Source organism: Neolamprologus brichardi, chromosome 7 (assembly GCF_056152115.1).
Source record: "Neolamprologus brichardi isolate AB-2024 chromosome 7, ASM5615211v1, whole genome shotgun sequence".
Taxonomy (NCBI): domain Eukaryota; kingdom Metazoa; phylum Chordata; class Actinopteri; order Cichliformes; family Cichlidae; genus Neolamprologus; species Neolamprologus brichardi.
The window spans coordinates 59,961,197-59,972,177 of record NC_142110.1 but is presented as its reverse complement, the minus strand read 5'-3'; the positions used below and the strand labels follow the sequence as shown (position 1 = coordinate 59,972,177).

Genomic DNA, 10,981 nt, shown 5'->3' with positions numbered 1-10,981 from the left:
ACATATAACACACTTATCAGTAAACAATAATTTATCAGTTTCACAGATCAACACAAATGATTTTCATGTTTAGCATCGTGTTGAAGATGATCTAAATATCTAAAGGATGATGAGTGTTAAAAGGGAGGCAACATTTTGAAATGTGTAATACATGTTTAAAATGTAAATATTTAACCTTTACATCTTTTTCATTGCAAATCACCAAACTCAGTCTTTCTGGGTCTGACTAATATCACACGTTCCTAATTAAACCCTCTAATCACCATTAGTTTGATCCATATTATTTATCTTCAGTTGCCCAAGTTTCCTGTCTTTCAGGTCACAGCTAATTACCAGATGTTATATCATTCATTTTTTCCATTACCAGGCATTACTCTTATTACTCCAGGTCGATTGAACTAACTTTCCAATCTCAACTCAGGGCTAGACTCAAAGTTTGTTAAATCTGTTTTCTGTACCAGCTCTACTTTCCTGTTCTAGGTCTCACACGTTACTTTCTTCCCTGATGGCTCTTGGTATTGTGGATTTCTATGCTTTCTTGCTTTTACGACTTGAAACTTTCTGCATTTTATTTCAGAGCCAGTGTGCTCAGAATATATTATAATATTTGATGCATATAATACCCTGAAGGACCCAACCTGGGAGTATATAAAATCAATATTATTTTCCAGCCTTCATTCTGTCCTAGAGCTCCCTCTAAAGCGTTGGATTGCAGTGGCTACAACAATAGTGCCAACCTGAGGTGAAATGAATCCTCAGTGGGCCTTCCACCTCCATGACTCCTCCATTCACCCACCAATTTTCCAATTCATCCAGAAAATTTGCGCTACCTGGGACAACGTTATTTTGCCTCTCTCTCTCTCTCTCTCGCTCTCTCTCCTTCCGTTATGTAAGTGTGCCCTTATCTTGCTGCAGCCTACTGTCAGCTTGACACAAATACAGACCGTCACTCTCTGAGCAAAAGTTTCATTATCATTAAGGTCGGGCTGTGTGTGTGGAGGAGGTGGGCGGGTGAGAGGGAGAGAGAGAGAGGACTGAGGAGTCCGTGGAGAAGCGGCCGGGAGGGTGGAGGGGCAGATCTCAGGCAGAAAGCAGGAGGCGCTGCTTGCAGTCAGAAAGATGCTGCTCTGACATGCGGACCCCCAACGATCCTGACCGCGACACTACGCTTCTACGTGCCCGCCTGACCACAGATAAACCAGCTGACACTCTTTTCTTCTCTTGAGTCTCTCTTCTCTGCACTGGGTTTGTTGCCATGCCGCCGGCCGCCTGCTCGGTCGTGTTGCCCGCGGTGCTGTGGATCGGGCTGCTGTGGAGCAGCGTCTCAACAGCAGGTAGGCGTTTGATTTCTCGTGCGAAACCAGAGTGATAGCTGATTCTGCGCGTTTCTGCGCTCTCTGTCCTTCTGCGTCTTGGTTCGCATCCAAGTGGAATGATAGAGGCGCCAGTTGAGTTTTTATGCACCGCAAAAACACCTCGTCTCCGGGCATCCCTCTGCTCCTCTCAGACACCTCCTCTCGCGCGACTCGCAGTAGGGCAGGGAGAGGAGCGAGTCTGAAGCAGCGTCTCGCTGTTTACTGCGCCAGCAGCTCCAACCACACTGGCACAGCAGTACGGGCTGCACATGCAGCCTCAAATCCTCCGTGTGGACACGAGTCCATTCGTGTGCGTGGGAGCCACGATCAGGCACGAGTGGATGCAGAGACAAAGAAAAATAGAGAAATCACCAGTCAGCCAGCTCCGCAGTTAATTGGGAGAGGGGATTCCTCGAGTCGGAGCATCAGCATGCAAATTAGAAAGCTGGCTGACACTAAGTGAGGAACAAAGTTGGTGTCTCAAACACTATCTATCTATCTATCTATCTATCTATCTATCTATCTATCTATCTATCTATCTATCTATCTATCTATCTATCTATCTATCGAAAAGTTAGCATTCTAATCCCTGATATTTTTTGGGACCCTTCTTTCACTTAGAAATAAGTCTTCTGTGTAGGCCACTTCTTATTTTTCACCATAGTGGTGACCTTATGAAGAAAAAAAAATCCTCAAAGAAAAGAAAATGGTTGTGAATGGATGGTTTGGCTTGGTTGAAACTAGCTGGCAGCTCATAGCTTCCCATTTTGACCTTTTAACTACCATCATTTCAGACCATTGAAATGGTGGCACCATCGGTGAAATCCCCATGTTTAGCTAAACCTCTTATCCTGGCCTAAAGATGTTGTTCCTAAAACCAACAGCATGGAAAATTCTCATGCCATGTTTCCTGCTTCTAATTTAGCTGACATTCAGTGAGATCTTTATGGACGAAGGTAACAATAGGTGGGTTGCAAGGAAAAAGAAAATTCTTAAATCAATAGGAATTACCTGAATCATTCCACTCCTTCGGTGAAATGATCCAGAACATTTGTCCCTTTGGGAAAGGGTCACTGTAAATCAAATTGTTGTGAATGATCATCTTCAGATGAGACTGTTTTCTACAGTGATGACAATAACCTGATATGTAGAGAAGGAGAGCTTACTGAACATTTAGAGGACAAAAACAGTGAGAAACCTGTGCTATTTGCTTTACAGTCATCACATCTTTACTTGCTGAACACCTAAAGGAGATTTTGTGTTAAACAGCATTTGTTGCAGCCTCATCAATTGCAAAGGGCACTAAAGCTGTTGTGACAGCATGTGGTTGTCTAACGTGTTTGAACATGTTTATGTTGCATTTTCCTTTCATTTGTCTGTGTATGTGGTCATTCGGGTTAAAACTGTAGCTTTTAAATGTATTCAGATTCAGCATTTATCTCTCTTTATTGTGCCCTCTGTTGCAAGTGGTGGAGTCTGTTATTCCTGCACTGGGTTCAAATAAAATCAGAATGATAATCCTTTTACCGTCATTAAACATCGGACGTTATACGAAATATAGAAGCAGCTACCTGGTAGCAGCATTTAGAATAAAAAATAATAAAAACAAAGAAATAGCCAACATAAACAAATCTAAAAATACCAGCTATAAAACTGTGCAAATGTACAAGGTTTATACAAATGTGCAAGGTTGCTCTCAAGTATTGCACTTGTCTTGTGTGGTAGTGATGTGTAAGTTTATGTGTGAGTGTGTGTTACTGTATGTGTGCATATGTGTGTGTGTGTGTTGTATGTGTGAGAGGTACTGATGTGTGACTTTAAGTGGGGCGTGTGTTCATGGTCCTGGTTTGGATTAACCTGTAGAATCTCCTAAAGGCCTACAGGTCAAACAGGTGGGATGCAAGATGTAGGATGGGTGGAGTCTCTCAGCTCTGTTCAGGCAGTGGGATGTGTAGATGTCTGCAACAGAGGGGAGGGCGTAGCCGATGATCTTCTGTGCAGTATTGACTACTCTCTGGAGCGTCTTCCGCTCAGCCTGGGTGCAATGTGTGAACTACACTGTGATACACTATAGCGAGTGGTAGAAGGTCAGCAGTTTCTCACAGATGTTGTTCTTTCTGAGCACTCTCAGGTAGTGCAGATGCTGCTGTGACTTCCTGATGATGGTGGAAGTGTTTGCATTCCAGGAGAGGTCAGCATATGTAGAGTGGAGGCAGGTCTACTCTGTGCCTCCTACAGTCCAGGATCATCTCCTTTGGCCTTGTGTAAGCCAGATTGCTTACTGAACACCACACAGACATATTCAGCACCTCATATTCTGTACTGTGATGGGGTTTCAGAGCCCATCACAGTCTCTGCTATGCAGATGACACACAACTTTATCTATCATGAAGCCAAATAACACACAGCAATTGGTGTAACTGCATCCAGGTCTTTATAAAGACATAAAGAACTGAATGACATCTAATTTTCTGCTTCTAAATTCAGATCTAATTGACGTTATTGTACTTGGCCTTGAAAATTTTAGAAATATACTCTGCCATCCTGATTGTTACTATAGATTCTTACTCTGGATGGCATTACCTTGGCCTCCAGTAATACTGTGAGGAACCTTGGAGTAATTTTGACCAGGATATGTCCTTCAATGCACATATTAAACACATATGACTGCTTTCTTCCATTTGTGCAACATCTCTAAAGTTAGAAATATCCTGTCTCAGAGTGACACTGAAAAACTAGTTCATATCTTTATTACTTCCAGGCTGGACTGTTGTAATTCATTATTATCAGGATGTCTTAAAAACTCCCTGAAAAGCCTTCAGTTAAACCAAAATGCTGCAGCAAGAGTACTGCGAGGGGTTAGAAAGAGAGAGCAGATTTCTCCAATCTTGGCTTCCCTTCATTGGCTTCCTGTTAAATGCAGAATTGAATCAAAATCCTGCTCCTCACATGCAAGGCCTTGACTAATCAGGGCCCATCTTATCTTAATGACCTTGTAGTACCATATCACCCCATTAGAGCACTTTGCTCTCGAACTGCGGGCTTACTTGTTGTTCCTAGAGTATTTAAAAGTCGAATTGGAGGGAGAGCCTTCAGTTTTCAGGCCCCTCTTCTATGGAACCAGCTTCCAGGAGACAGACATCATCTCTACTTTTAAGATTGGGCTTAAAACTTTCCTTTTTGCTAAAGCATGTAGTTAGGGCTGGATCACGTGACCCTGAATGCCCCCTTAGTTATGCTCCAATAGGTGTAGGCTGCTGAGGGATTCCCATGATGCACTCAGTATTTTTTCTTCAGTTTCCTTTCTCACTCACTGTCTGTTAATAGACCTCTCTGCACTGAATCATACTTGTTATTAATCCCTTGCTCTCTTCCACAGCATGTCTTTTATCCTGCTTCCTTCTCTCACCCCAATCAGTCGCAGCAGATGGCCGCCCCTCCCTGAGCCTGGTTCTTCCGGAGGTTTCTTCCTGTTAAAAGGGAGTTTTTCCTTCCCACTGTCGCCAAATGGCTTGCTCATAGTGGGTCATATGATTGTTGGGTTTTTCTCTGTATGTACTATTGTAGGGTCTACCTTACAATATAAAGTCCCTTGAGGCGACTGTTGTTGACATTTGGCGCTGTATACATAAAATCGAATTGAATTGAATCCCTGTATGCAGATTAGGGTTAGGGTAGTGTAGAACAGTGAGCTCAAAACACACACTTGTGGGGAGCCACAAGTGTGTGTGTTAAAGTAAAGGAGAGGTGAGGACCGAGTTTGACAGTCTGTGGGCAGTTGGTGAGGAAGTTGAGGATCAAGGAGTAAGTGAGAGCCGGGACAGGTCAGACAGTTTCCTCACCAGGATGTTGGGGATGATTGTGTTAAAGGTTGAGCTGTAGCTATTGTGTCCTCACTTGACCTATTTGCTGTATAGGCAAACTGGTGGGGGTCTCCAGAGGGAAGGTTGATCATGGTGGAAGGGCTTCGAATGAAATGTTCCAGGCACTTAGTGATGACAGGTGTGAGTGGAATTGAGTTGAAGTCGTTCAGGCTTAATAGTGGTGTTGATAGCTGACCAGACAGTAGAAGCTTCAGCTTTGCTAATTTGTGTCTCCCATATGGAGCGTTTGACTGTCGCTGCTTTTGGAGTATTTCAATGACCTGAAAATCATATCACTGGCTGTGTGGTAGATATAAACGATATACGATAGAAACTATATAAATTTGGCCAACGATAGAGATTTTGACTATACCGCTCTATCGCGATAGCGCATGTTGATGATGTCATCAAGCTGCGCCTGTTTTGGTCGAAAGCATCGCAGTGGCTACAACAATTATCATCTGCAAATTATACATAGAGTCATAGCAAAGAGATGAAGCACTTTTGAAATATGGGGAAAGCCAAAAACTGCGCTTCCTCCACTTCCATAACATTGATTCATTAATGTTGAATTCTCTCGCAGCTGCTCTTTGTTGCAGTATATTAATAACTAACCTCGTATTGTGGATGAATGATCTCAGTTGTTCTCCTGACTGAAGTTTGGCCCGTGTATAGCATCCTGCTATGCGATTGCATTTGTCCCTAACCACCAGAATCCCTCACGTTAACTTTTATCGAGTGGAAAAAAGTTGGCGTTCATCCTCCAGCTTCACTGTGCTAATTAGTGTAGCTAGCAATCACGTAGCACAACATTATATACCAAGTAGTCCAACTTCAGTAACCCTGCAAACGCCACTGCTGTTTAGTTTTCTGTCTTCATTATTTTGGAAGTGGTAGCAGAGCTGTACGTTTTAATTCGTTTCAAAAATCTCATACAGAAGATGGTATGTGATGTTTAGGTGGAAACTAGCGAGCTAACTTCCTGTTAACTTCTAACTCCGTTAAATGTAATAACTTCTGTTTTCATGGATGCCTGGATGTTAAACTTAATTGTTACACATGGTAAAGCAGCAACGGTGATGATTTTATTAAAGATTAAAGAATTTAGACCGTTTTTAACTCCCAGTGTTCGTTTGACTTTGGGACCTGAAGGGACGGAGTTTTGGACCCAGATTACTCAATCAGATGACAATCCATCAAGCAGTGCGGCTTACCAAAGTTGTACTAAAACATTTTTTAACAGATTTCTGCATGCCAAAATCGGTACGAGGTCAGTAAGCACAAGAATTCATACATAAGGCACACTCTCGATTTTTGAGAAAATTAAAGGATTTTAAGTTTGCCTTATAGTGTGGAAAATACGTTATACAGAAGAAAATAATATATCTTTTATAGCTTCAAATTATATCGCAATATGAATTTTAGGCCATATCGCCCAGCCCTAGTCAGCCCCTAAGCTAATGTCGAATTCTCACACAAATAGCAACACCCATCTTTTAAATACCGTCTGTGGTGCAGTTCTTGAATTCACAAACATTAACATTAGATTTAGAGTCTTTCTTCTTGCATGCAGAGGAGGATAGGATCAATGTTGCTTTTAGCCCTAAACTCAGCAACCATCCATTGAAGTTGTAGAGACTGGATCCCTAATAAAAACCTGCAGGCAGATGGTTTTTGCTTCTTCAGTGATTTCTCAGCACGCTTCAATCATCTTGTTAATCCTTGTCTGTCTTTTCTTCCCCTGTATTCTTGTACATTTGTTCAATTTGTGAGTGTGCCCCACCACCCTGACACACACACACACACACACACACACACACACACACACACACACACGTATCATGCACTGCATCATTGGTTTTTCTCACTGTTGGTGTATGTGTTTAATGAGCTTCCCCAGCAGAGATGTAGTGTTACAGAGCCGGCTCGTGATTGTGCGGTTATGTGTTAGTGTACGTACTAGTGTTTTTTAATGCGGATTGTGCCTGCAAATGAAGATAGACTGGATCATTGCGTGGTCTCATTTCTCGGGGTAAGAGTGATAATCTGCTAGAAAGAAAGCTTGACAACTGAGTAGAGATTCCAGAGCTCCAGCTGGGAAGCAAAACCAATTGCAGCTTGAATCCAGAGTGCAAAACAGAGATTTTTACTGACCCGCACTGACAGTGTTTTTCTTGTAAAAATATCAATAAGGCATGCCCGCTTCATTTAAAAAATATAGATCTTCTCTCCTCAAAAGAGCATCCATCTTGTAAGCCGCTTTTCTCCTCTACTCTCATCACAGCACCTCTCCAACTTCCTTTCCCCGGTCTTCGTTCACTTGGCTTCTTTCTCTTCTTTTTTCTTTTCCCATTACTTGAGTGAAGAAGAAAAAAATGGAACCAGGAGGCAGACAGAGGAAATTGTTTCTTCTGGTTGAATACACCCAGGCTTATTATGCAACAAGATCCTCAGGCACCAAACTTTAGAAAATATTGTGCCAAGTTAGCATCACAAAAAGAAACCAAATGAGAGGAAGTAAGGCTAAAGTGTAATGAACCAAGTTGAGAAATAAGAGCAGCAGAGAATATTAACTAGTAGAAAAGCAATATCTTGATGTCCACACCACATGTATACTTACAGACATTAAAATGGTTATTTTACACACTTACACACACCTGCGTGACCTAACATCACATTGATCCTATAAGCTGTACTTTAATTACAAATTTTATACCACTAAACATGAGTGAAATTAGTTGGTGGGACAGAGGAGGATGCTGGGACAGGGTGAGATAGAAGCAGGAGATCCACTGTGGTGACTCCTAAATACGGCAGCTGAAAAAAGAAGAAAAGATCTCATATCAGTTTAGACCAAAAAACTGAAAACATTAATGTTATAAAACTAATTAGATTAGAATTAGGTTAGAATTCAGGATTTTTAGTAGTTTGGTTATGGTATGAGTGAAACAAAAATATTTTTCAATATTTTTTCATCTAAATACCTTAAAAAGGACTAAAGAGTAAAATAATCAGCAGCTGGATTCAGAGTGAAGCAAATGCTATCAAACACTCTGAAGTGTAAAAACTGAAAAGGAGAACGTGCCAGTAAGGGAGATAATGACTTTGGAAACCTTTCTTGTATAATATGAGGATTTTCAAGAGAAATGTTTTTTTTTTTTATCTTTAATCAAAAAATATAATAAAAGCTGTTTTTGAGACTCTGTTATCAAAGTGGCATGAAGTTAAGATCATGTAACAATAATGTACCATAATATGTAACATAACAGTAATGTAATTCAGATTTGGTGACAGCGTTACGCCAGTAAAGCTTTTGTGATGATACCTGTGGAACATCAGTCACTGTTTATATTGTTGCAGTGTGAAACACTTTCATATTTGCAGAGTTTGATGTTGGCTGTAAATATTGAGCTTTGCTAATTTTTGCAGAGCACATTTCAAGCATTTTTGTGCTGTATTCGATTCAGAGAAGAATTACAGCATTAATGGTGGGAAAAGCAGCTTTACAGAAAATGTTCACACTCTCAGTTTGTTTGTGTGTGTTTTTGTGTTTGTATACTTAAAAGATAGACTGTGTAGTTTATCTATAAATCTTGCAATCTTAACTTTATGTGGCCAGAGGTACTTATATCATTTAATAAATGGTGCTGAAAATAATGTTTTTTCTGTTGCAAAGAGAAACTACCAAGTGAAGTCAATCATAATCAATAACAAGAAGTTATCAGGCTGTGGACTTGTCAAGGTATAAGACATTGTAGAGCCTTTAGCACCACTTATTAATAGATTTAAATATATTATTTAAATATATTATTTAAAACTGTATTTTTGATTCAAAACTTGTGCACCCAATTCTTGTTTTTAAAGTCAATAAAACTGTATGCTGTACAATGTAATTTAATAATTAAAAGCCCCAAATTACCATGACATTTTATATATAGTTTACTTTGTGTAATATGCATTACTCAACTGTTAAAGCAGTCTTTTTCAAGGGTGCAATTTTGTCTGCCGCCAGTCTATCGAAGGGCTAACACACGGAGACAGAAAACCATTCACGCTTACGGGCAATTTGGATTAATCAATTAACCTATCCCCACAAACTGCATGTCTTTGGATGGTGGGAGGAAGCCGGAGTACCTGGAGGGAACCCACGCAAACACAGGGAGAAAATGCAAACTCAACACAGAAAGACCCCGGCCTGATGGTGGAATTGAAGTCAGGACCTTCTTACTGTGCGGCAACAGTGCTAACCACCGTGCCACTGTGCTGCAATTTTGCATTCAGTGTTTTCATAAAAGCCTTTTTTTCATGCATTTACTACTACTGGTGACAACACACACGAGGTTTAAGGCCTGGACAAGTTTGAAACTTTTTGTCCTCCACAGTGGAAATTGCTGAAAATAAAAGTGGGTATCACTTTAGTCAGCTCCCAATTTTATAAATTCTGCACTCAGCTTTGTAGTCTCCAAAATAATTGAAATGCAGCCAGATGCTGCTCATTTCATATTTTCGCTTGTTTTTTTTACTTTTCCCTGACATCCTTGCATTTAAATCCATCTCCTGTCTCTGTGTGTACCTGGCGTATACCACTACACTTGCTGTCTTTGAAACTTCTGTCCCCCTTCCTTTTTTTCGCATAATGCTATGATCCTAGTCAGTCTTTGCATGTGTGTGCCCATCATAAAAAAGTCGCCATACACACAGCAGGTATGAAAAAGGAGGTTCTTTTAAGACAGAGACAGGCAGGAAACAACTGCAGCACAGGCAGAGCACAGGTGGGCTTAAGGGGTTTGGCCTTTCATTTCTAGAAGAGCTCCTCAGAATATGAGTCTCTGATTCCCATGATTATACAGATCACTGTGCTGATGCTGTGTTTTCTTATGAACTACATAGCTGCAGAGATCTGTGGTTGTCCGCCCTTTTTGGGACAAAGCCAAAAAAGGTTAAGTTCTTTTAAAGTACAGTGGTCACTTGTTTATCGCGGGAGTTTCATTCTAAATATAACCCACCATAGATGAAATCTGCGAAGTAGCCAGCTTTATTTTTTACAATTATCATAGATGTTTTAAGGCTGTGAAACCCCTCACTACATACTTTATACACATTTCTCAGACAGGCATTAACATTTTCACAATTCTCTCTCTTGTTTAATTAAACACCCTCAAAGTTCAAACCTTTGTAGAAAAACAAGTCCAGTATTATAGAATGAAACCAAAGATCAAACCCTGTTTTCAGGTCCAGAACATGGTCCAGAGCAGCTGTGAGAGAATTCAACATTAATGAATCGATGGTACGGAAGTAGAGGAAGCAAGAAGAAAGAGTTGAGTAAAGTTCGCTTAATGTGCCTTATAATCCAAAAAATACGGTAACTTCTACCTTCCTTTAGCATGTGCAGAAGTCCAACTTTTTGTGCGATGGTTAGCATCTTCCCCTGCCTCTGGGTGCTACCGCAGGAGCCTCTGATGGTGCAAAACATTTCGTCAACATTGTTGTGCTTGTTGGGGAGAAAACTTACAAACATACAGTAAAGCACTTTAGAGTCACACTGCCAGCAATCGAAGATTTATGTAAATTTTCAAGCTGAACGCGTTCTGTTCTGTAAAAGAAGAAGAAAAAAACGTGCAAAATTGCACAAAAAAGAAATTCAGCAAAACAGCGAGGCTGCGAAAGGTGAACTGCGTTATAGCAAGGGACCACTGTACAAATAAAATAGGTTAACACTTTGATATTAGTATTAACTAACCCAGATGTTCCCAAAGTGTGGGG

The 10,981-nt window shown here is 40.7% G+C and overlaps 1 protein-coding gene across 2 annotated transcripts in view; it reads left to right on the top strand.

Moving 5' to 3' along the window:
• The first annotated feature begins 950 nt into the window (after window positions 1-950).
• The window catches only part of sez6l (seizure related 6 homolog (mouse)-like), a 109,285-nt gene continuing 99,254 nt past the window's right edge, over window positions 951-10,981 (top strand). For both annotated transcript variants that reach the window (XM_087843992.1, XM_087843991.1), the window contains exon 1: window positions 951-1,334. In XM_087843992.1, coding sequence (XP_087700118.1) covers window positions 1,256-1,334 — 79 coding nt within the window. In that variant the 5' untranslated portion in view covers window positions 951-1,255. The remainder of the gene's footprint in view (window positions 1,335-10,981) is intronic.